Source organism: Tilletiopsis washingtonensis, assembly GCF_003144115.1.
Source record: "Tilletiopsis washingtonensis strain MCA 4186 unplaced genomic scaffold FA09scaffold_13, whole genome shotgun sequence".
Lineage (NCBI taxonomy): Eukaryota > Fungi > Basidiomycota > Exobasidiomycetes > Entylomatales > Tilletiopsis > Tilletiopsis washingtonensis.
The window spans coordinates 411,029-432,226 of NW_020312010.1; the positions used below are offsets into that span (position 1 = coordinate 411,029).

Genomic DNA, 21,198 nt, shown 5'->3' on the forward strand with positions numbered 1-21,198 from the left:
AGTACAGGTGCAGGAGTGACTGGTTGCCCAACGTCTAGCGATTACGGCGGGGGGGGGGGGACGGAAGGCGAAGCAAGAGGGGCAGAGGCGGGCTTCTACGTCGATCAGCGCCTCCTGGCCGGCTTGCCGCCCGTGCGTTTCGGCTTGCCCGCGCCAGCGGGCGCGCCGCTTCGCGCGCTCGGCGGGCCGCTGCGCGCCATGCCCATCTTCTTGCTCTTGAGCAGCGCGCTCAGCGGGCGGCGCGCACCATGCGCCGCCGCCGCGCGCAGGCGGCCGGGGATCTTCACGGGCCCCTTCTTCTCGACGCCAGCGCCGGCGGCCGCGCCCGCAGAGCGCGGTGCGGCGAGACGAGCGCCTGGGGCGCTGCCGCGTGGCGGACGAGCGCCGATGCCCTTGGCGGCCAGCTTCTCGTTCTTGCGCTTGAGCAGCTGCGCCTTGTCGCGCTTCTTGCTCTGATGCCGACTCATCAGCGCCTCTGCGCCGGCGCTCGCGGCGTCGTCGAGCGAAGCGTCGTCGGGCGTGTCGCTGGCGCGTTCGGCTCGCCGCGAGTCACGCCCTGCGCCGCGGGCCGGGCCGAGCGAAGTGCCCACGCCGGCGCGCTCGGCGCGTGCCAGTTCCTGAAAGTGGCGTCTCACCAGGGCGTCGATGCGCAGCGCCGGGTCCGCGCGCTGCTTGAGCTCCTCCATCAGCCTCTCTCTCCTCGTCTCCGGATCCTCGACTTGTTCCTCTGCGCCCTCCTCGCCCTCCATCAGCATCGTGTCGCCCTGCGGAACTTCGGCAGGCAGCTCATACAGGCCCAGGTCCAGCTCTCCGTAGCCTGCGCCCAGCTTGCCCTCGCGCCAGCGCTGCAGCACGAATGCAGCGGCGCCGTCGAGGTCGCGCTCGCCGCCGCGCCCCAGTGTTCCCGGGGCACGCTCGGCGACGAGTGAGAGCAGCGTGGCGATGGCATTTGTCGGCTGCGAAGAGGCGGCTTGCTGCTTGGGCATGGGCAGGTGCGTGACGTAGCGCGGCTGGGGCGCGTCTGTGCAAGTGGGAGTCAGACGGGGGCGCGGCGTGGGCGCCGCACCCGCCACTCACCTCCCGTTCCCCCGTTGCGCCGCCACTGATGTTCGTCCCAGCCATGCCGCAGATTCAGGCGGAACAGCAAGTAGTCGACAAGCACCTGCACGTCGAAGAGACTGCTCTTCATGCCCGCCGCCACGGCGAGCTTGATGCCCTTTTCCGCGCCCGACGCGCCGCGCCCCAGGTACGGCACCATGATGCCCGGCGTGTCGTACACGTACACCGGCGTCTGACTCTTCGCTCCCGGCGCGGGCGCCTCGTCGACGCCAAGCTCGAAGAGCGCAGCCGAGGCGTCGTCAGAGCCAGACGCCTCCTCTGCGCCATCGGCTTCACGCGCTGCTGCGGATGCGGCACGAACGGAGGCCTGGCCGGCCTTGGTGATGCGCACCGTGCCCGTCAGCTTGCGCGTGTGGCCCGGCTCGGGCGCCGTCGAGGCCGCCTTGCCTGCGCAGCAGAGTCAGCCTCTGCCCTTGCCCACAACCTGCCCCCGCTGTGACTCACCCTTGCCCGTGCCCACGCGTCGCAGCGCATTCAGCAGGCTGCTCTTGCCCACGTTTGGGCTGCCCACGATGACGAGTCGCGCGCCCACCTCGGGCGTGGGCGTGTGCTTGAACGCGCCCGTCAGGTTCTGTGCACGCGCCGAGCGCGGCAGGGAGCGCGGCGAGGCCGGCAGCTCGTCGGACGTGCTGAGCGCGGCGGCGCGCGCATGCACCCACTGCATGATCTTGCGCACGTCCGAGTCGCGGCGCGTGTCGACGAAGAGCACCTCTTGCCCGTCGCCGTACTTGCGGAATGCCTCGCGCAGAGGCTGGTGCAGAGCGCCTCAGCGCCAGCCGCTGCAGATGGCCACGCGTGTGACACTCACCTCGCAGATGGCCGCATCGACGAGGTCGCGCTTGGCATACACGACCAGGCGCCGATGGCGCCACTCCTCGTCGCCCTCGGCGCGCGCCCGCTGGCGCAGCAGCATCTCAAACGCCGGGTTGATGCTGCTGAGCGGCAGGCGCGCATCGCGCACCTCGACGACGAGCGGCGGCGGCTGGCGCGCCAGCAGCGCGGGCAGCGAACGCATGGCGCGATACATGTGCCCCGCGTACCAGGACGGGATGGTACGAGGGAAGGGAAAGAGGAGACGTGGGATGAAGGGCGCACGGCATGGTGCCATGCTGTGCAGCAGCGGAGCGAGGGTGATGGAGGCGGGAAGAGAAGGAGAGGCGCACGCCCAAAAAGGCCCAGGGTGCGGCGGCGCATGCCCGAGTCCCGCGGGAGAGGAGCACGGCCGCGCGCCGCGCGACGCCCCTAACATGCTTCCTCTGCGACCGCCTCGCGAGTGAGCAGTCCAGAGACGAGCAATTGCAGCAGTGAAGAGGAGAGCAGCATACCGCACACTGCTATCGCAAAGTGTTGTATCGCCCGCCCGCGCCCGACATGGCTGAGACGCCATGCGATCGACGACGTCCTCGTGAGCCGCGCTTGCCGTGTTGTCCGGTCGAGACGCGTGCCCGGTTGGGAATAGAGTGCCTGACGCCGTTTCCCCTTTCAGCCTGCAAGCCGGCCGCTTCCTGCCTGCCTTGAAGCGCTGCTGCGGCACAGCGCAGAGCTCGAGGGGAAGCGGGCAGCCCGCGAGTCTCGTTCCTCGGCCACGAGCGACGCTCGTTGCGCCCGCCGCACGCCTACAAAAGCTCGCCTCGCCAGCGACCACCTTCCCTCCAGACCACATCCTCCTGTCGAAGCCTCCTCCTGCGTTGTCTCAGATCCTCGGCTTCCGCCTCGGCGGGGGCTGAGCCACCCTCTCCCGCTACGCTCTCCTCGGACACCACCGGCGCGCGCACCTGGTCATCGTGTGCTCGCCGTTCGCGAGCTCGTCGTCGTCGTCCGTCGGTGAGCCGCCGCACTTTTCTCATGGTCTAAGCAGTTTCAAGCTGATACTCCCCGTCACAGTCGCTCCATCTGACGACGCTTTCGACAAGCCTCGTTCGACATCGCAACCCAACGTCAAGCTTCACCTTCCCCGTCGTCGCCGACATGGAGCATCGAGTCTGTAGCGGCGCGCTCGAAGACCCCTCTTCGACTGCACGCATACATGAATTGATGCTCCGTGCGGCCACGGCAGGCATAGATGGTGGCGGTGAGTCTGCCTCCTCTTCGCTCGCACCACTCGCTCTGCATGCTCACCATTTCTTTGCTGATGCTCTCCCGGGTCGCAGCCGTCTCGATGCAACAGACTGGAGCGCCGCGTTGAGCAAGGTCAGTTGGATTGCCACTCTACCTCGGCTGCCCATGCTCATGGACCCCTCGCAGACCTCATCACGGGCTGCGGCTGCCTCGACGCGACGACCGCTTGCGCAGCCGTCGCTCTGTCCGAGCGTTTCAGGCGCGCAGCGATGCTCGCACCAAAGTGCGAGCTGCCGCTCTTGCCTAAAATGCTCCTGACACAGCGACCGCGGAGCAAGCGAGCGATGGTGAGTGTCCTAGTGCCCGACGTCAGGCTGCTTGGACTCACCCATCCCTCACAGATCCTCGCCGACGGCGGCCGGCCCGAGGTCGTCGTTGTTGATGCCTGGATCGCTTCTACTTTACGCTGCAGGCACAGAGTGGCGTTCGAATGGCTGTTCGAGCTGCCACTCAGTCCTGCAGACCGCCGAACTGGAGCGACTTGGGCGCGAGCAACGACGGTGAGAGGGCGCTTTGTCCGATGTCACGCTGCCCTGTACTGACGCCTCTCTCAGTCCTCTTCATCGGGGCGCAGCTGCTGTAGCCTCGCCCAGCTTGATTCCGTCGCTGCTGTCGTGTAGCCACGACGCAGGCGAGCAGCGCCGCTTGGACAGCCGTCCAACCTGTCGCTACTCGCCTGTGAGGCGGCTTGCGGGCAGCAGCCGCGATGTCTCTGGTCGGGTGAGCCCGTCTTGTCGTCGCCCATACTATAGCTGTGCTCATTCATGCCTCGCAAAGATCTTCGTGGCGGCAACTGCCCTGACAAAGATCGTCTCGTGTACTGCGATCTGGATCGCACGCTTGAAGGCACGCAGAGGAAGGCGAGCGACTGTTCAGGCTGCCGCTGCTTGCCTTCCAGCGTACGATGAGGATCGCAGCGCATGTGGCGGTGAGTCCTCTCGCCTTCCGATGGAGCGCTAGCTGTGCTCATCCGATGCCTCTCAGACCTTCGCCGGCCACGGTCGCCACCCTCGCGGCACCCGCAGACGCCGTTGTCCTCGTCCGTGCTACGTGCAGGCATGCCAGCGGCGCTTGTATGACTCTTCAAGCCGCCGCTGGGTGCCTGCACGTCCATCGATCGAGGACGGCGGCTTCTGCGGTAACGGTGAGTGCGCCTGTTCTTCGACAACGTGCTCGCCAGCTTATCCGTCTGCTGCAGCGAGAGGCGCGACCTCGGCATCGAGCTCGACGTCGATGATGGTCTGTAGCAGCCGTGCAGGCAGTGAGTGTGCGTCGCCGTCGTTGTTCACCATCACAAGCTTACGTAGTCTCTGTCTCTGTAGTCATCGTCGGCCGCTCGGTCTCACGGCGCATGGCCCGGTGGGCAGAACGACCACGCGAGGGGGTCTCGGGTAGATGGCAGGCATGCTTGGAGCGTCTCGATCGGCGCGGCTTCTTGCACGGCCAGCCATGCAGATGATCTGCGTGACTGGACGCGCAGAAATCGGGTCGACGAGACGTGCCAGGCCTTCGTGCCATCTGTCTCTGGGATGTCTGGGGGAAAAGCTTGCTGAGGTCGCCGCCGATTACCTTGGTGAGTCGGGCCACGCGCATTGCGGAAGACAGCCTCGCTGATGCTCTACTCGCTTGCAGGCATCGCACACGACGCCATCGACGGTCGATCTCGCTGCGGCCACTCTCCTCGTTCGCGTCCTCATGCAATCGCAGGATCCGGCCATGATTGTGCTCGGTGTGCAGTGCGCCAGTCATCACCGTGCGTGGTGTCGTGACGCGCTGCCCGCTCGGATGTGCTGCTCGACGGCCGGATCCCGCGGTCGCTCAGGCGGAGCAAGTCCAGCAGGACGACGAGTCGATGCTGGGCGTGTCTACTGAGCGAGAAGACACGAACATGCTTCAGGGCGGCGATGCTGCCGCTCTGGCCATGCTCGAGTCTTCTGCGTCGCGACATGCACGAAGCATCGACTCGACGTCCATCCGCGTCGAGGCGACAGTAGTCCGGACTCGCGTGAGTCACCTCGTCATTCCCCTCATCGTCGGAGGCTCACTATCTCGACATCCTCTCAGATGCCAGACTGCCGCCGATCTCGACATCGAGCAGGTCCGCATCGTCAGCTACGTGCGCCCACGGACGAGCTATGTGCACGCCAGGTGTGTGATCCGACGAGCGAACGGCTTCGACGCAGGCGCCAAGACGGCGCCCGTCTCGTCACCTGCGTCGGAACCGCTTCTCTCGCAGACCACACGCGCAGCGTGTGCCAGCCCGTCCGCTATGCCGCACCAGCTCGTCGTCCGCAACGCCGCACAGCCACTCCAGCTGGCGATGCCCTTCACATTCGGTCGATCGCGCACCTCTCCGTTTATCATCCTTTTTAGCTCGCGCCGCGCGCGGGAGCTCTGGCGGACGATGAAAGGGCAGTGCTGGATCGACTTAGTGCGTCTGTGCACCACGCCGGCAAGCTGCCTCTTCTCCTTCCATTCCTCTCTCTTCATCTATGCTTTCTCCATGGCCTGCCATGCTCGACAGCACAGTTGTGAGATCCGTCGTTGGGACCTGTGAGGATGGGCGAAAAGACCTCAACGTCGGTGCGGTCGCTGCGAGCTTGGGCGCGGATGATCAGCCGAGCCGACGGCTTGGCGCGCGCCGATGGCAGGCAGCTCGCCATGACTTCATAGCGCGCCTGCGTGCGCATGTTCCCACACCTTGCGCACGGCGCACGGCCGGCGTCTTGCGTCCGCTGCGCGTCCGCGCGAAGATGAAGCGCCGCGCGCGCGGCGAGGCACGAAGGGTTCGTCTCTTCCGCGGTCTGGGCTTGCCGCTGGCGCTGAGCTGAGAATAGAGCCAAGGATGCTGCGCCTTGCTCTCTGCAGAGAGCTGCGGCGTGCGGCTGTGCTGCGCAAGGGCTGCGGCTGCGAAATGAGGTCAGACGGTGCCAAGTAGAGCGGACCCTGCGGCATGGGCCGCGAGGAGAGAGAGAACGGCCCGGCGGCGGCGGCAGCGGCAAGTTTGCAGCAGACGGCGCAGCAGAGCTCGCAGCCACACGGCCCGAGCCCGACGACGTGCGCCGCAGTAGCAGGAGAGGGAGAGGAAAGCCTGGGCCGGCGGAGAGCGAGCACTCTCGGCGCAGGAAGGCACAGCCTGCATCCTGGGTGCTGCTGCTGTGGAGGTGCGCTTCTGCCTCGCGGGCACGCGGCCAGTGTGTGCGCGTCCGTGCGGCTGCGCGCGGCCGGCCCGCTGCCTTTGCTGCCGCACATTCCTCCTGCCCGATTAGCCAGCGGGCCAGAGTGGCATCCGCCCTCGCCTCTCACCACCATCCACCCCTCTGCCGCAGCCGCAATGTCGGCGCCCTACAGCGCGCACCACCAGGTGCCCACCATCGAAAAGTTCCGGCAGGAGGAGGAGGCGCGCGAGCGTGCCGCCGCCGCGAATGACTCGCGCATTGCGCAGAGCGCCGACGAGGAGAAGGTCGGCGGCGCAGGCGCGGCGCCGGCACTGCAGGGCGCCGACCCGACACAGCAGGGCGAGGGCCTGCGCCAGCGCCGCGGGGCCGGCGACGCGCCGGGCGTGCCGCCCAAGGACGACGGCGACATGGCCGCCGGCCAGGCCGCCGGCGGCGGCGCGGCCGAGAAGGAGCGCCTGAAGAAGGCCGCGCAGCCGCAGGAGGGCAAGCCGACGGACTTCCAGGCCAAGGGCCGCCGCCGCGTCACCGACCCCACGACGAGCGGCGACGTCGAGATCGAGGACCAGGTGCCGCGCGACATTCCCGTCGACGTGCTCGAGAGCAAGAAGCCCGGCGGCTTCTCCTCCAAGCCGCCCAAGCTCGCCGAGAACTACAAGGCCTTCTTCACCGGCCCGTCGCCCGCCGAGCCGACCAACATCCTGCTGCAGCCGTTCCCGGCGCCCATCGACACCGACGCCTTTGCACGGCTGGAGGGCAACTTCCGCAACCTGGGCGTCGCGCTGGCCGCCGCGCTCGCCGTCGTGTGGTTCTTCACTGCCTTTGGCGCCGGCTACTTCCGCTTCGTGCTGCGCACGGGCATCCTCGTCGGCGTGGGCATCGGCGGTGCCTCGGCACTGGGCCTCTCGGCGCGCAAGATCGAGAAGGACCTCGAGGCGGTGCGCGCGCAGATGCACGAGCAGCGCGGCAAGGCTCACTCGCTGAGCGACACGCCGCTGCCGGAGAGGTGAGTGCAGCCGAGAAGATTCAGTTTAGCAGCGGGTACGCGGGCGTCGTCATCGTCGGAGCATGACCGGCGCTGCACTTCTCGCCATCGACGCGTCGAGGTACCTCCGCTGACCCCTCTCTTGCACCCATTCTCTCTCCCTTTCCTCTCCGTTCTCCGCCTCACTGCCTCCGTCCCTCCCTCACCAGTGTCGAGTGGCTGAATGCGCTCATCGCCACCGTCTGGAAGCAGATCTCGCCCGACATGTTCCTCGCGGTGAGTTTTGGCCTTCAGAAGCACCCAGTCCTCTCCCTTCTCCCAAAGACCTCCCTTCTGAGTCTCTCTACCCGACAGGCTGCGGACATGATAGAGGACACGATGCAAAGTTTGTTGTTTCTCACTGAATAGACATCGTCCTGCCACTAATACGTCCTCTCCTCTCCAGTGAGCCTGCCTGGATTCATCTCGGCGGTCAAGGTCAGCGACCTCACGCACGGCCACCCCGACTCGGCCCTGCGCCTCACGCACTTCCGCGGCCTCGCCGACAAGCCGAGCGACCCCAACTACCCTCAAGAGGAGTGGATAGATCAAGGGAGGCGATCGGAGCTCAAGCCTGAGGAGAAGCCGGGTGCGATGGCGAAGAAGGATGACGGCAAGTCGGCCGGCGACGCTGACGGCGATGGCGTGGCCGACGAGGACGAGTCCGGCGTGAGTCTTCTACTCGATCCAGCTCCGCGCCGCTTGAACTGACGCTGCCCATCCTTTCTCCTTCCTCTGCAGTCGTTCCTCAACCTTGAGGTCGGTGAGTCTTCATCTGCGCAGGGTCTTGCCGGCCGCAGGCAGCTGATACCTTCCCTCTCTAGGCTTCGTCCTCATGAAGCGTCCCGGTCAGAAGACCAAGGCGGCGTCGCTGATGATCAGCTTCTTCATGGGCGCGTACGACCTCTTCCGCTTCCCTTTCAACGTCTGGGCCGAGATCACGGGCCTCAGCGGCACGGCGCGCCTGCGCGTCCAGTGAGTGGTACTGCGCGCCTGGGTCCTCCGTGCGATGCTGACCCTCCTCAGGTTCGTCGAGGCTGCGCCGTACGTGCGCAACGTGACGATCACCATGATGGGCGTGCCCGACGTGCACGTCAACGTCGTGCCCATGGCACGGGCGCTGCCCAACGTGCTCGACCTGCCGCTCATCTCCGGCTTCGTCAAGAGCTCGATCGCGGCGGCGCTCAACGAGTACGTGGCGCCGAAGAGCATGACGCTCAACGTCGCCGACATGATCTCGGGCGCGCCGCCGGGCAAGGACGTCAACGCCATCGGCGTGCTTGTCGTGCACATCCAGCGCGGCATCGACCTCAGCGCGCAGGACGCCAGCGGCTCGAGCGACCCGTACGTCGTCATTTCGCTGGCCAAGTTCGGCAAGCCGCTGTACAGCAGCCGCATCATCTTCGAGGACCTCAACCCCAACTGGAACGAGTACGCCTTCGTGCCGATCACCAAGGACGACCTCGCCAACGACGAGGTGCTCTCCGTGCAGCTGTGGGACTCGGACAAGCGCACCGCCGACGACATTGTCGGCCGCATCTCGCGCAACGTCGGCGAGCTGACCAAGGGCGAGACGCGCAACAAGATGGTCGAGTACCGCGACGAGCTCAAGGGCTTTGAGGACGCAGACAAGATGCAGGGTGCGTGGTGTGTGCCGGCCACGTGCGCCAGTGGCTGACCCTCCCCTCAGGCGCGCTCAAGTGGCGCTGCGGCTTCTTCGAGAAGGCCGCGTTCAACAAGGAGCTGTACAAGAAGGCCAAGCAGGCGCGTCGCGACGCCATGGAGGAGGCCGAGCGCAAGACCGCCGAGCAGGCCGAGGAGATGGCCAAGAAGCAGGGCACCGAGGAGGAGATCTCGGCGCTCAACTGCCCGCCCGAGGAGCGCTACCCGTCGGGCATCCTCTCGGTGACCCTGCACCACTGCATCGGCCTCGAGACGCGCGAGGTCGAGAAGGGCGTCAGCGGCAAGGAGCGCGAGCGCGGCTCGTCGGGCCAGGACGTCGAGGAGAAGGACCTCGAGCAGAACCTGCCCTCGGGCTACGCCGAGCTCGTGTACGGCGACTCGATTGTGTACCGCACGCGTGCCAAGATGTTCTCCAACTTCCCAATCGTGAGTGCTGGTGCAGGCCTAGCTGTGCGGCAGTGCTGACCCTGTCCACAGTGGGAGGCGCAGCACGAGGCCTTTGTGCGCGACTGGCGCTCGACGCCCGTGCGCATCGTCGTGCGCGACAGCCGCGTGCGCGAAAACGACCCGGTGCTCGGCATCTGCGACATTTCGCTGCCCGACATTCTCACCGAGTCGAGCTCGGTGACGCGCTACTTTGCGCTGCAGGACGGCGTCGGCTACGGCAAGGTGCAGGCGACGGTCTGCTGGCGCTCCATCACGCTGCAGGACGACATTCCCAAGTCGCTCCTCGGCGCCGACACGGCGACCGTCGAGCTGCTGAGCGCCATCACGCTCGACGTGCAGGGCGAGCACGAGAGCCTGCGCAACGAGAAGATCAGCGTTACCACGGGCGACGTGACGCAGAAGCTGAGCGCGGTGACGAAGCAGGAGGGCCTCGAGCTCGGCGACGACGAGCAGGACAATGGCTTCCTCACGCGCCTGCCCGTCTACGACCGCCACTCGTCGACGCTGAGCTTCAGCTTCGGCGGCCAGGGCCTGCTCGGCGGCAAGGTCGAGGCCGTCGCCGTCGTGTCGCTGCTCGAGCTCGCGGACGGCGAGATTGTCGATCTCTCGGTGCCGCTGCTCGCCGGCAAGAAGCTCGGCACGCTCGCGCGCAACCACATCGACGAGGAGACGGCCAAGACGCACGAGTTCCAGGAGATCGGCACGCTGCACGTCAAGCTGCGCGTCGACCCGGGCCTCGACGCGGACCATGCTGCGCTGGCCAAGGGCCAGACGCGCCGCCACGAGTTCGAGGTCTTTGACCGCCTGGTCGGCATGCCCGAGGCGGCAGAGAAGAACGCGCACGCCGACGACGACGGCGTCATCGACCGCAAGGAGCGCAAGGCGATCAACGAGGCCAAGACCAAGGCACTGCACTCGCGCCACCGCGGCAGCTACGGCTACGCGCCCGTGCGCACGGGCGCGTGGGCCAAGCAGGGCATGCGCGACAGGGTGCGCAAGCTCAGCATGAAGCTCACGGGCAAGAAGAGCAACGAGCGCGAGGTGGCCTCGGAGGCCTAGCGACGGCAAAGACCACGACGACCGCGCGTCATCCTTTCCCTCTCCTCCCTTTCTTGTACGCTTTCCGCACGACAGTGAAGACAATTGACGACACGTACCGCTCGCATCGCAACGCTTGGCTTGCATGAGAGAGAGCGAGAAGAGCAGAGGCAGGTAGAAGAGAGAGAGAGGGCGCGAGTAACGAGCACGCGACGCTGAGACGTGCCCGCTCCCTGGGTCGCGAAGTCATCACGCCGTTATGTGCTCAAGGAACGGCGTTGCTCGGTACGGGTCTGGCCGGAGCTGGGACATGGTCTGCGGCCCGGCACGGGTGCGCGACAAGTGTGAGGGTCAAGTATGCGGAACATGTGTGTGACGGGCGGAACAGGTGAGGACGGACGAGGATGCGCTAGCGAGCTCCTAGTCGAGAGGGCTCGAGGCTTGCGGCTCCTTCTGGACGTGCACATCAGCAACGGCGCACCGCACGGCCTCTGTTGGCACTCACCAGTCGCGCATCAGGCGCGCTTCTTGAAGTCGGGCTTGCGGCCGCTGTAGGGACGCTTGACGCCGCTGAACGTCGGAGAGGTCAGCGGTCGTCCAGATGCATGCTGTGAGCACCACAGCAGCTCACCGGCTGGCCTCAGCGGGACCCTTCTGCTTGTCCTCGCCCGTGCTGACGCGCGGCTTCTTCGAGCTGTCAGCCGCAGGGTCGCGGCTGGGGGCTGTTGCACTAGCGTCAGAGGCCGAGTGACGCGGCTCGGTTCTCATGCTGGACGTACAACGGGCAAACGCGCTCTGGCTAGAGGAGGCAGGCATCGCCTCGACGGCGGGCGCGGGGTCGCGCTCGCGCTTCTTGATGAGGCCGACGCCAGAGCCTGGGTGGAGGAGAAATGAGTGGCATGCGCTCGAAGCTTGCATACACGCCCTCTGGACTCACCGGCGCCGCCGGGAGCAGCCTTAGGCTTCTTCTGGACGGCGGAGGCCTCGACCATGACCAGCGCCTTCGCCTTGGGCTCCTCGCCGTCCGACTCGTTCTCCTCGGTGCCCATCTCCTCACCGAGCTTCTGGAGTTCGTCCTCGGCCGCCTGGTCATCGTCCTCGTCACTGGCGGCGCCGTTGGCTGATGACAACGTGGCGACTCAGCGATGCACGCAGGCAGCATGCAAACAGAGACGACTCACCGAGCTGCTGCTTCTTCGCCTCGTCGGCAAGGCAGGCGGGGCACTGGCCGCAGTCGCCGTCCTGGCTGCTCTCCTCGTCGTCGTCATCATCGTCGCTATCGCTGGGCAGCTCGTCGAGGCCGGTGACCTTGGTGAAGAGCTCGTCGAGCGCCTTCTGCTTGAGCTCCTTGGCCGTCTGCGCGATGGTGCGGAAGGCGAGACGCTTGCGCTCGTCGAGCATGCCCTTCTCTTCCTCGAGCATGCGCTTATCCTCCTTGAGGAAGCTCATCTCCACGTCGACGCGCTCCTGGCGGTCGGCGATGATCTCCTCGAGGTCGCGGATCGTGGAGAGCGAGTCATCGTACTCGTCGCGCGCAAGGCCGCTGACGTACATGGCCTGCTTCTCGAGACGCTGAAGACGGCGCGGCTCAGCTGCTGCTGCAAGCTAAGCGGCACGGTGCAGCTCACCTTCTCAGCAGAGCGAGGCATCTTGAGGGACTCGAAGGCGGTGATGTGCGGTGTGAGAGTTGCTGGGAGAAGAGAAGGCGCGAGCGAGGTGTGCAGCGAGCGGGAGTGCGGTGGGAAGTGGTGGTGGAGAGGCAGGGCGGGCACGGGTGCGGGGCCTTCATAAGCTGCTCGCTCGCTGCTGCGCTGGCACGGGCTCGTTCTGCTACGCCGAGCCCCCACCGGGCTCGCCGAGAGCAGCCGGCCGCCTGTGTCGCAGCACCACGCTCTGCCGCTGCTGCCGTGCCGAGCCTCGCGACGTCGTCATCGCTCGCGGTGCACCTGCCCGACTCGGCGCGGCGGCAGCAGCGCAGAGCGGCAGCGGCTCGAGAGTGCACGGCGTCGCCCCTGTGGCGGCCCGCGGCTGCTCTAAGTGCCGCGATAGTGCCTGATTTGGACGAGCGTCGCGCGACAACACAGCGCACGTGAGGCATGAGCGACGCGCGACGCGTCAAGAGGCCCCCTGACTGCGACAGCGGCGGCTTTGGTCCAGCGAGTGGGACGCTGGCTATCTCTGCGCCATTGTATGAAGAGCAGACAATGCTTGAGAGACGACTTTGAGCTGGTCTCGGTGATGGTGGCCCTTGAACGTATGCATCCGCCGTGCTCAACGGCGTCAAAAGCGAGCACGCCGAGGCGTCGTGCGCGCGCAGCTGAGCTCGCAGCTTTTTGCTTCTGCCCTCATTCTCCTGACACTGCTCGGCCGACCTCTCATCATGCCTCTCACATGATAGACGCTGTCACTTCTCGCTTCACACGCAAAGAGGGTCAAGTGCGGGACATGGTACGGATCAGTCAAGTGCGGGCCGGGACATGGTACGGATCAGTGGTGGCGGGAAGAAGGATGCGCTGCCGAGCTCCAGTGGATAGCGGGCTCGAAGCTTGCGATCACTGCTGGCGCTGGAAGTTAGCAGCAGCGCATAGCACGTCATCCGTCGGCACTCACTGGAGAGCGCATCAGGCGCGGCGCTGGTACTCGCGGTTGCTGCTGCCGCTAGGACGCTGGGCGCTGCTGAAGACGAAACACATCAGCGAAAGTGCACGCTCGCAGAAGCACCATGACTCACCGGCTGCCCTCGGCATGGGCCTCGGGCTGCGCAGCCTCGGCACGGTCGAGGAAGGCGTTGCCCGCCTTGCTGGCGCGAGGCTTCTGCTTGGGCGCCGCGCGGCCGGCGATCTTGCGCACAGGGGCGCCCAGCTCTGTGGTCGCAGATGGTCAGCTCAGCGCAGGGTGTCAGGTAGGGACTGGGGATGCTGGACGCACTGGCAGCCGCGAGGGCAGGACCCTGGAGGCCGCGAGTGCCACCGCTCTTCTCGGCGCCCGCATCGCGCTCGGACGTCTTGCTACCGGCAGCGCCATCGTCGTCGCCCTTTCTAGTGGGAGGGCGCTGGCCGGTGATCTGGAAGAACGCTTCTTCAAGGTAGCCACGCTTGAGCTCCTTGGCGATGTCAGTGACGGAGCGGGACGCCTGACGCTTGAGCTCGGGGAGTCCTCCCTTCAGCTTCTCCAGGCCCTCCTGCATGTCCTCGATGGCGATCAGCGCGCTCTCGTACTTGGCGCGCGCGCGAAGGCTGACGGCCTCGGCCTGCACCATGACGGTCTGGTGCGGCGGGTTGTTTGAGAGTTGGCAAATGCTCATCGCCCCCGTCTGACTCACCTCACTAGGCGAGAGGCGGGGTGCGTTGGCTGTGCTCGAGGCCTGCGCGCGAGAGCGAGGGCGGCGGCCACGTGCCTGCTCGTCGGCCGACTCAGCCGGGGCGTCGTACTCCATGCCGGACAGAGTAGGGCCTGGACGGAAGTGTCAGAGTAATCACGCAGACGAGCAGCTGGAACACGGAGAAGCTGACGAGACTCACTCGCAGAGCGAGACTCAGACTGCTCGGCGGCGCTGCCGTCTCCGCTCAGCTCCATCTCCTCGTCCGAATCATCCTCGGCTGCGGCTGGGCTCGTGTAAGCAATGCACGTATGCGCCGGTGAGGCAAAACATACACGTCTCCTCGTCAGATGCCTCTCTCGAGAAGCTTTCGTAGTCGTCCTCTTCCTCCGGAAGCTCAGTGAAGATGGCCTTGAATGCTGCCTTCAGGGCCGCAGGGTCGTCCGAGCCGGCGCGGTCGCGGATCTCCTGCATTTGAGCCGCCATGTTCTCGGCGTCGTTGACCATCTTGTTGGCGATGTCGTCAAGGGTGCGGCGCGACAGGCTCTTGAGGGTGCGGCCGTTGCGCTCAAGGAACGCCAGCTCTTCCTGAAGCTTGGTGATCTGCGTCTGCACAGCGTCGATCTCGAGCTTGTTCTCCTGATACTCGGCGCGTACAGAGAGGCTGAAGACCTTGGCCTCGCGGTAATCGCGCTGCGCAGGAGTGACTGGCGTCAGCTCGCTGTCACAGAGGGCGGGAGCAGGGCGACTCGGGACTTACGGGACCGGGCTCGGGCATGACGCTTAGCTGGTGGATTGCTGGGCGGGATGTGAGAGCGAGGGCGGCCGACGCGAGGAGATGCAGTGGACGCAGGTGCGGTGGAGGGTGGTGGTGGAGAGGCAAGGCGAGCGAGCGAGGGCCCGGGGGACTTCATAAGCTGCTCGCTGGCGCTGTTACGCTCTCAGCTCGCCACAGCAGAGCGTCGAGCATCGCGCTACGCAGGCCGCCAGTAAGAGTGTGCCAGCTTGCTGCTCTGCTGCTGCGGGCGTGCTCGAGGCCCAAGACGCCGTCAGCGCGCGCTGTGCGCCTGCCCGACTCGGTGTTGCGGCGCAGCAGCACAGCGGCTCGAGGCACTGCAGCCGCAGCCGAGGGAGGAGCTGCTAAGGCTTTGCCCCTGTGGCGCTGCATGCTGCGCGGCTGCTCTAAGCGACCGCGATGTGCCTGATTTGGACGAGCAGCGCGCCAAACACCGGCGCACGTGAGGCCGACGCGCGACGCGTCCAGGAGGCCCCTGACGGCGACGGCAGCCGCCTCAGGCCGCCGTGGAGTGGCGGACTGCCGCACGAGGGGATGACTGATGCCTTCTTGAGCGGTCCACGCTGAGCTGTTGCTCGATGAGGGCTGACCGGCGTGATTTGCAAGGCAGTCAGCCCTGGCACGCTATCGCTCGGGGTGCCCAGAGCGTCAAAAACTAAGACATCGCCGCGCGCGCGGCGGGGCAGGCGCACGGCGGTGCGGTCACGCGGCTCCTCGCCTCGTTCTCCTCTTCCTCCCGGCTGCCGGCCGCGCAATGACGGCCGAACGCCCGCTTCGCTTGGCCTTCCTCACCGAGAAGCGAGCTGATACATGGCGCTTCGAACAGAAGAGGAGCGGTGTGCAGTCGCGAGTGTGCGCCTTGTCTCTGCGCGCGATGCCCACGCATGCAAACTGCTCCCACGCGCTCAGCGGCGATCTTCACGCTCCGCGCCTGCCCTGCAGCGGGTGCGGGTGACAGGTGGAGGGCTGCGACCCTTCCTGCGCCTCGAGAGCTCGGGTCACGCGGACGAGCCCTTCTCTGCCTCGCCCAGCAGGCAGGCAGCTTCACACACGCGACAGCAAGGCAGCCAGATCACAGCACAGAAGCGGCAGGGAGGTATTCAATGCTTTGTATTATCGTCTACGTGAGGTGGCAGGTGCTCATTGATTCTGCTCGTGCTGCGCCGCGTGCTTTGGACGATGCCGACGCGCCGAGTTGGACGCGAGTGAGCGACGACCTTAGACGGTCGGCTGCTGCACCGGCGCGGGGCCCTCCGAGCCGGGGCCGCCGGTCGTGGCGTCGTGCTCTGAGGAAAGAAAAGAGAGTCAGCACAAGGTCGACAGCGGCTGATGGTGAAGCAGCGCGACCACGGGCAATTGATGCGGGCTGAACGCCTGGCGCCCGTGCATCTTCTCCCTCCTCATTGCCTTTCCAAGATGATCAAGACGCAGCCCACTCACGCTCGACGCTCTTGTCCGGGATGCTCTCGCGGCCAGCAGCGCCGGGGATCTGCGGCTCGCCAGCGGCGGCGCGCTTCTCGTTCTCGGCGATGCGCGCCGCCTCGGGCTTGGCCGTCTCGTTGAAGGTGGTCTGCATGGTTGAGAGTTTGAGGGGTGGTTGGGTGAAAGAGAGTGATGTGTGGGTGGTGGTCGGGAAGAAGGAGGAGCGGCTCGGTTGATCTTCAAGTGGGGCTGGCGGACCCACACCTCGGCTGGGCTCGAAGGCAGCACAAGCACGAGGAAGGCGAAGGGTGCCGGCCTCGATATCCCGCGGCAAGACAGGAGGCGCTGATGTCACTGTGCGGTGCGCGCGCGTCACGTGTGAGCATCTGGACCCCAGAATAGCCGCGCTCGCCTCCACTCCCGACCACCACCACCTCGAAGCTCGACCATCCTCAGCATCCCGCAGTCTCTGTGCCAGGCAGCATGGCCTCTACGCCGGGCGGCAGTGGCAGCGGCAGCGGCAACGGCAGTGCGCCCATCACCGCCCATGCGCCGCGGCCAAAGGTGCAGCAGCTGCGTCCTACAAACAAAGTCGCAGCTCCTCCGGCCGGTGCCGACGCAGCCGCAGGGCCCTCAGTCCCACGCGCGGGACCCCGCATCGTCAATGCGTCGGCTGCAGCGTCACCACAGCAACAGCAGCCGGGCGCGACGAGTGCGGTGCCGCGCACGGGACCGCGAGTGGTGACGGGCCAGGGTGCGGGCAACAATGTGCTCGTGAACGCGTGTCAGGTGCGTCGCTGCGACGGCGAGGGCAGCAGAGAGATAGGTAGGCCTCGGAGACTGACATTTGGCGTACGGCATTGCGCTCGGCAGAAAGGCAACCCGCTTCTGCAGCACATTCGGCTCGGCTGGGAGTTCGCAGAGATCATCCCCGATTATCAAGTCGGCGTCGCAGCTGGCGCTCTCTTCCTCTCGTGCGTTACGTCTGCTCTCGCTGTTCTCGCACGCTGCGGAGAACGCCGTGCTGACGGCTCTTTCCTTTCGCTCCGCATCGCTTCTCGTGGCGTCGCTCAGGCTGCGCTACCATCGCCTGCACCCCGAGTACATCCACTCGCGCATCGAGAAGATGCGCGGCAAGTTCAGCCTGCGCATCTTGCTTGTCATGTGCGACGTCGTGAGTGGGGCGTAGCGAGGCGAGGAGGGGGCGTAGCGAGGCGAGGAGGGCAATGTTCAGGCAGCAAGGGCTCACGTATCTCGCTGTCCAGGACACGCACGAAGCAGCCATGCGCGAGCTGACAAAGGTGGCACTGGTGAACCACTACACCATCATCGTGGCCTGGAGGTGAGCTGCCTCTACGGCTCCTGCTCACGACCGCTCTTCACGCTGACACGCTCTCAGCGCCGAGGAGGCAGGCCGCTACATCGAGACGTACAAGTCGCAAGAGACGCGTGCGCCCGATCTGATTCGCGGACGCGTCGACGACGAGTACATGGCGCATCTGCAGCACACGCTCACGAGCGTGCGCGGCGTCAACAAGACGGACGTCGTGACGCTCGCGACCAACTTTGGCGTGAGTGGCTCGCGGACTGCTCGCTTTGCTCGCACGCGCGAGACAGCTCATTGCGACGCTCCACACTGACCTGCCCATTGCGCAGTCCCTCAAGCGCATGTCCGACGCGACGTACGAAGAGCTCGGCATGTGTCCCGGTTTCGGCGACGTCAAGGCCAAGCGACTACGGGAGGCATTCACACAGCCGTTCCGCGTGGGCGAGACACGGCTAGGCAGAGAGAGGGGCATGCAGATGGGAGAACGCGGCATGGGCATTGACGAGGTGGCGGAACTGGAGGCGAGCGCGGCAGAGGCTGCCGCAGCGGAGACGACGGGCGTGTCGGAGCGGCAGAGAGAGGTAGCTCGGGAGAAGAACGGCACACCCGCTCCACCACGACCGCCGCCGCGAGAGCAACAGGACGTCATGACGGCGGCGGAGCTGGGCGCGGGCGACGACAACGACGAGGCAGAGGCGATGGAGAGCTTCATGCAGATGAGCGAGGAGGAACAGCTGGCACTGGCGCTGGCGATGAGCGTGGCGCCCGACGAGGATCTGGCGGAGGAAGGCTGAAGGGCCAACGCACCTGTATCTCGCGGACGGGCAATCGATCAAGTCACCGATGATGCGAGTCAGAAGTTCCACTGCTCTTGATACGGCATGCGGTCCGGCGCGATGCCGCGGCTGTGGAAGTAGAGCTGGATGAGGTGCGGGCAGTGCACGTTCTCGGCCGGATTCCACAGGTCTGGAGCACAGCGCGGTCAGCCTGTGGTGGCACGAGACTACTCGACTCTACTGTGCGAGCACTCACCGAAGGCGCCGCAGTGGCCCAGCGGATAGCCCTGCCACTTGATGGCGAAGAACAGCCGGCCGTGCTGCACCATGTGGTCCACCACCTCGTCGACCTCCCACTCGCCGTCATTGATGGCCTTGGGCCGCGAGCGGCACACGCCGTAGCAGCGCTCGAGCGAGTCGTACGCGCGAGGCGGCTGCTGCTGCTGCTGTTGCTGGCGCAGGTGCGGCTTGACGTCTTCGCCGTCGTCATCCGGGACGATCCAGATGGCGTGCGGCGGTGGCACCTCGATGACTTCCTCGCGCAGGCGCTGTCGATCACGCGCCGCTCTCTCTCTGCGCCGTCGACGCCGCTCCAGCACGCGCCGCTGCTGCTCCTCGAGTCGACGCGCTTGCTCGCGCGCCTTGAGCAGCTGCTGCTGCCTCAGCCGCTCGGCTCGCAACGTGTGGCGCTCGGCGCGTGAGAGCTCCAGCGCGGCAAGATCGTCCACTAGACTGCCAACGGCGCCGGCTTGAGGCGCAGCGAGCTCGGGAGACTCGGATCGCACCTCGTGGATCTCCGGCGAAGGCTCGCGTACCTCGGGCGCCGGGGCAGGAGAGACTGGCCGCTCAGGCTGCACAGCAGCGGCTGGCACTGGCGCTGGCGCCGCGACTTCCTGCGCGGGACGCCTGAAGCGCACGACGTGCTTGAAGCGTATGCGGCCCTTGCTGTCGGCGCGACGCAAGATGGAGACGGGGCCGCTGCTAGATGAATGTGCGTCGAGACTCGGCATGGCTGTGGCTGCAGGAAGGCGAGGGAGAAGCGGTGAGGGAGGTGAGACGAGATGATGAGCACGCGCTCGCAACGCTGACGAGATGATGAGGCGGCGGCGCGGCGCGGCGCGCGGCGTGGAGGTAAAGCTGCAACTGATGAGATTTGAATGGACGGAAGTGCTGTGAGAGAGCCGCGATCACATATCGTACAGACCCAGGACCGGAACGAGAAAGGGCATTCGAGCAGCGGCCACGCATCGTGCCGTGGTGCCGTGCCGTGGCCAGGAGGCCGCCCGCAGACGTGCGACACGGACGTGCGCTGACCAGGCCAATCAAGTCGAGAGGAGGAGGACACTGCGACAGAGCACTGTGTGAGCAGCTGACGGCAGACAGATGGGGCACGAGCACACTCACCCGTTGACGCAGCCGTCGTTTTCCTGGTGGGCCAAGGGTGTAAGCAGCAGGTCGAAGCGTAAAGCCCGCAGCGCCGTGCGTCTCGGTTCCGCTTCTGGTTCCTGATGCTTGCCGCAGCAGAGCCAGCGCACGGTCCCTCTGCGACCTCGGTCCCGCGGGCCCTGCTAGTGCGATGTGCAACTCACCGGGTTGTTCGTGATCTGCGCATACTTGCCCCACACGACCTTGCCGCCCGTCGTGACCATGCCGAGCTCGGACACGTTGACCTCGATGATGGTGCCCTTGGTCAGCACGCCGAGCTGCGTGTACATCGGCGATTGGGGGTTCTTCTTCACGCCGATGATCGGCAGCTGGAAGGTCGCCTTCAGGTCGGCTGATAGCGCAGAAAGGTCAGCGAGTGCGAAGACTGATGGCGGAGCGAGCAGCAGCAGCCGCTTGAGGAGCGCAACAGCGCGGCCGACCCGTTCGGCATATGATCGCGCTCTCACAGGAGAGCAGCACAATCGCGCCCTCCAAGCGGAGCAGCGCCACAGTGCACCATCCTCGGTTTGCAGCCTCGTCCACGCTCCGCAGTATCTCCATGCGCACACTCCTGTACGCCTCGCCACGCCTGACCGCCATGCGGTACTCACGATGCGTAATGTGCGCCTTGCGGTAGCGCAGGCCCATGGGCCGAATGAAGCGCTCCAGCTTCGGCGGTTTCCGCGTGAAGCTCTCGCCCACGAACGTCGCCTTCGTCACCATGCGCTTCCACCCCTTGCTCTTACGCTTGCCCGTCTTGACGACCTTGAACGTCTCGTCCTCCGCCAGGCCGCGCACCTGCGGCAGCGGCACAGCGTATCTCGCCGCCTTGTCCTTGCGTCTCTCCTTGACCGCCGCCGAGAGGGCCTTTGCGTCCTTCTGGCCCTCACGGTCCAGCAGGTAGGCCGGCAGGGCCTGCTCGGGCGCATCCGACGTCGAGGCCTGCTTGACGTCGCGCTCCTCGCGCGCCTTGAGCGTCTTCTTCATCTGGATCTTCTCGGCGCGGTTCTTGCGGTTCAGCATCTTGGCCTTGAGACCCGTCGTCTTCTGCGCGATGGCAGAGGCCTTGTGCGAGGCACGCGCTGTCCGCTTGCGCCTGCAGCAGCAGCATCAGCATGATGCGCAGACCCAGTTGCTCAACTGGCCACTCACATGCGCTCATCGTGGTCCATGCGCTTGCCATGGCGGCGCTGCGCCTCCTCAATGTAGTCGTTCTGCCAGCGCACGGCACGTCAGTCAGGCCCCACAACGGCAGCGTCGGGCAGTGGCGACGCACCTGCGGCATGGTGAGCCAGCGGCAGGCAGCAGCTGAGCGCTGCGCGGCGAGGTGAAAGGGTCTGCGAGAGGCGCGCGCCTGTGCGAGAGATGCGTAGAAGGGCGAGACGGGAACGGAGGGGCGTGCGAGCGAGTGCTGAGGGCGTGGATGGCTGGGGCTGGTGGACGGGAAGGCAGCGTCGCCGTCGGCGGCGTCGCGCGGGGCGCTGCCGTGCGGTGCTGCCACGCTGCTCTGCTGCCGTGCCGAGCCGCA

General features: G+C 66.3%; 9 protein-coding genes across 9 annotated transcripts; 3 read left to right on the forward strand and 6 right to left on the reverse strand.

The window, feature by feature from the left end:
- Nucleotides 1-42: 42 nt before the first annotated feature.
- On the reverse strand, nucleotides 43-2,227 carry FA09DRAFT_319775 (hypothetical protein; the record flags this gene model as incomplete). The annotated part of the gene is made up of 4 exons (XM_025740953.1): nucleotides 43-1,021; nucleotides 1,078-1,506; nucleotides 1,564-1,870; nucleotides 1,928-2,227. The coding sequence occupies 4 exons, from the start codon at nucleotides 2,225-2,227 to the stop codon at nucleotides 105-107; spliced, it is 1,953 nt and encodes a 650-aa protein (XP_025597685.1). The 3' UTR covers nucleotides 43-104.
- Nucleotides 2,228-4,731: 2,504 nt separating this feature from the next.
- Nucleotides 4,732-5,731, forward strand: FA09DRAFT_53075 (hypothetical protein). The gene is made up of 3 exons (XM_025745703.1): nucleotides 4,732-4,810; nucleotides 4,870-5,242; nucleotides 5,302-5,731. The coding sequence occupies exons 2-3, from the start codon at nucleotides 5,090-5,092 to the stop codon at nucleotides 5,608-5,610; spliced, it is 462 nt and encodes a 153-aa protein (XP_025597686.1). The 5' UTR covers nucleotides 4,732-4,810; nucleotides 4,870-5,089; the 3' UTR covers nucleotides 5,611-5,731.
- A 758-nt stretch (nucleotides 5,732-6,489) lies between these two features.
- FA09DRAFT_330573 (hypothetical protein) lies at nucleotides 6,490-10,649 on the forward strand. Its single transcript, XM_025742655.1, has 9 exons — nucleotides 6,490-7,419; nucleotides 7,608-7,674; nucleotides 7,753-7,783; nucleotides 7,844-8,106; nucleotides 8,179-8,200; nucleotides 8,262-8,412; nucleotides 8,464-9,077; nucleotides 9,128-9,546; nucleotides 9,598-10,649. Exons 1-9 carry the CDS (start codon nucleotides 6,572-6,574, stop codon nucleotides 10,624-10,626), a joined length of 3,444 nt encoding a protein of 1,147 aa, XP_025597687.1. The 5' UTR covers nucleotides 6,490-6,571; the 3' UTR covers nucleotides 10,627-10,649.
- Nucleotides 10,650-11,120: 471 nt separating this feature from the next.
- FA09DRAFT_339410 (hypothetical protein) lies at nucleotides 11,121-12,254 on the reverse strand (the record flags this gene model as incomplete). The annotated part of the gene is made up of 6 exons (XM_025744211.1): nucleotides 11,121-11,175; nucleotides 11,237-11,327; nucleotides 11,385-11,480; nucleotides 11,543-11,725; nucleotides 11,787-12,177; nucleotides 12,234-12,254. 6 exons carry the CDS (start codon nucleotides 12,252-12,254, stop codon nucleotides 11,121-11,123), a joined length of 837 nt encoding a protein of 278 aa, XP_025597688.1.
- A 972-nt stretch (nucleotides 12,255-13,226) lies between these two features.
- Nucleotides 13,227-14,718, reverse strand: FA09DRAFT_361224 (hypothetical protein; the record flags this gene model as incomplete). The annotated part of the gene is made up of 7 exons (XM_025745326.1): nucleotides 14,685-14,718; nucleotides 14,260-14,617; nucleotides 14,127-14,210; nucleotides 13,928-14,058; nucleotides 13,534-13,870; nucleotides 13,337-13,469; nucleotides 13,227-13,281 (listed from the first exon to the last, which is right to left on the reverse strand). The coding sequence occupies exons 1-7, from the start codon at nucleotides 14,700-14,702 to the stop codon at nucleotides 13,227-13,229; spliced, it is 1,116 nt and encodes a 371-aa protein (XP_025597689.1). The 5' UTR covers nucleotides 14,703-14,718.
- Nucleotides 14,719-15,866: 1,148 nt separating this feature from the next.
- Nucleotides 15,867-16,315, reverse strand: FA09DRAFT_330574 (hypothetical protein). The gene has a single exon (XM_025742656.1). It carries the CDS (start codon nucleotides 16,294-16,296, stop codon nucleotides 16,141-16,143), a length of 156 nt encoding a protein of 51 aa, XP_025597690.1. The 5' UTR covers nucleotides 16,297-16,315; the 3' UTR covers nucleotides 15,867-16,140.
- Nucleotides 16,316-16,567: 252 nt separating this feature from the next.
- Nucleotides 16,568-18,263, forward strand: FA09DRAFT_319780 (hypothetical protein; the record flags this gene model as incomplete). Its single annotated transcript, XM_025740954.1, has 6 exons — nucleotides 16,568-16,931; nucleotides 17,016-17,116; nucleotides 17,217-17,316; nucleotides 17,408-17,484; nucleotides 17,542-17,713; nucleotides 17,799-18,263. The coding sequence occupies exons 1-6, from the start codon at nucleotides 16,626-16,628 to the stop codon at nucleotides 18,261-18,263; spliced, it is 1,221 nt and encodes a 406-aa protein (XP_025597691.1). The 5' UTR covers nucleotides 16,568-16,625.
- A 59-nt stretch (nucleotides 18,264-18,322) lies between these two features.
- On the reverse strand, nucleotides 18,323-19,255 carry FA09DRAFT_339414 (hypothetical protein; the record flags this gene model as incomplete). Its single annotated transcript, XM_025744212.1, has 2 exons — nucleotides 18,323-18,435; nucleotides 18,502-19,255. The coding sequence occupies 2 exons, from the start codon at nucleotides 19,253-19,255 to the stop codon at nucleotides 18,323-18,325; spliced, it is 867 nt and encodes a 288-aa protein (XP_025597692.1).
- A 124-nt stretch (nucleotides 19,256-19,379) lies between these two features.
- On the reverse strand, nucleotides 19,380-21,107 carry FA09DRAFT_319783 (putative NSA2-involved in biogenesis of ribosomal large subunit). The gene is made up of 6 exons (XM_025740955.1): nucleotides 20,947-21,107; nucleotides 20,823-20,884; nucleotides 20,282-20,766; nucleotides 19,835-20,022; nucleotides 19,650-19,672; nucleotides 19,380-19,589 (listed from the first exon to the last, which is right to left on the reverse strand). The coding sequence occupies exons 1-6, from the start codon at nucleotides 20,953-20,955 to the stop codon at nucleotides 19,568-19,570; spliced, it is 789 nt and encodes a 262-aa protein (XP_025597693.1). The 5' UTR covers nucleotides 20,956-21,107; the 3' UTR covers nucleotides 19,380-19,567.
- Nucleotides 21,108-21,198: the final 91 nt, after the last annotated feature.

What these genes read in the sequence shown, in the direction of transcription:
- FA09DRAFT_319783 (XM_025740955.1), bottom strand. An exon ending in CGCAGATCACGAACAACCCG is followed by an intron (nt 19,673 to 19,834) that starts GTGAGTTGCACA and finishes TTGGCCCACCAG; the next exon opens with GAAAACGACGGCTGCGTCAA. An exon ending in AACGACGGCTGCGTCAACGG is followed by an intron (nt 19,590 to 19,649) that starts GTGAGTGTGCTC and finishes GCTCTGTCGCAG; the next exon opens with TGTCCTCCTCCTCTCGACTT.
- FA09DRAFT_330574 (XM_025742656.1), bottom strand. Translation starts at nt 16,296, where the DNA reads ATGCAGACCACCTTCAACGAGACGGCCAAGCCCGAGGCGGCGCGCATC.
- FA09DRAFT_53075 (XM_025745703.1), top strand. Translation starts at nt 5,090, where the DNA reads ATGCTGGGCGTGTCTACTGAGCGAGAAGACACGAACATGCTTCAGGGC. An exon ending in CGACAGTAGTCCGGACTCGC is followed by an intron (nt 5,243 to 5,301) that starts GTGAGTCACCTC and finishes ACATCCTCTCAG; the next exon opens with ATGCCAGACTGCCGCCGATC.
- FA09DRAFT_330573 (XM_025742655.1), top strand. Translation starts at nt 6,572, where the DNA reads ATGTCGGCGCCCTACAGCGCGCACCACCAGGTGCCCACCATCGAAAAG. An exon ending in GACACGCCGCTGCCGGAGAG is followed by an intron (nt 7,420 to 7,607) that starts GTGAGTGCAGCC and finishes CTCCCTCACCAG; the next exon opens with TGTCGAGTGGCTGAATGCGC. An exon ending in GATAGAGGACACGATGCAAA is followed by an intron (nt 7,784 to 7,843) that starts GTTTGTTGTTTC and finishes TCTCCTCTCCAG; the next exon opens with TGAGCCTGCCTGGATTCATC.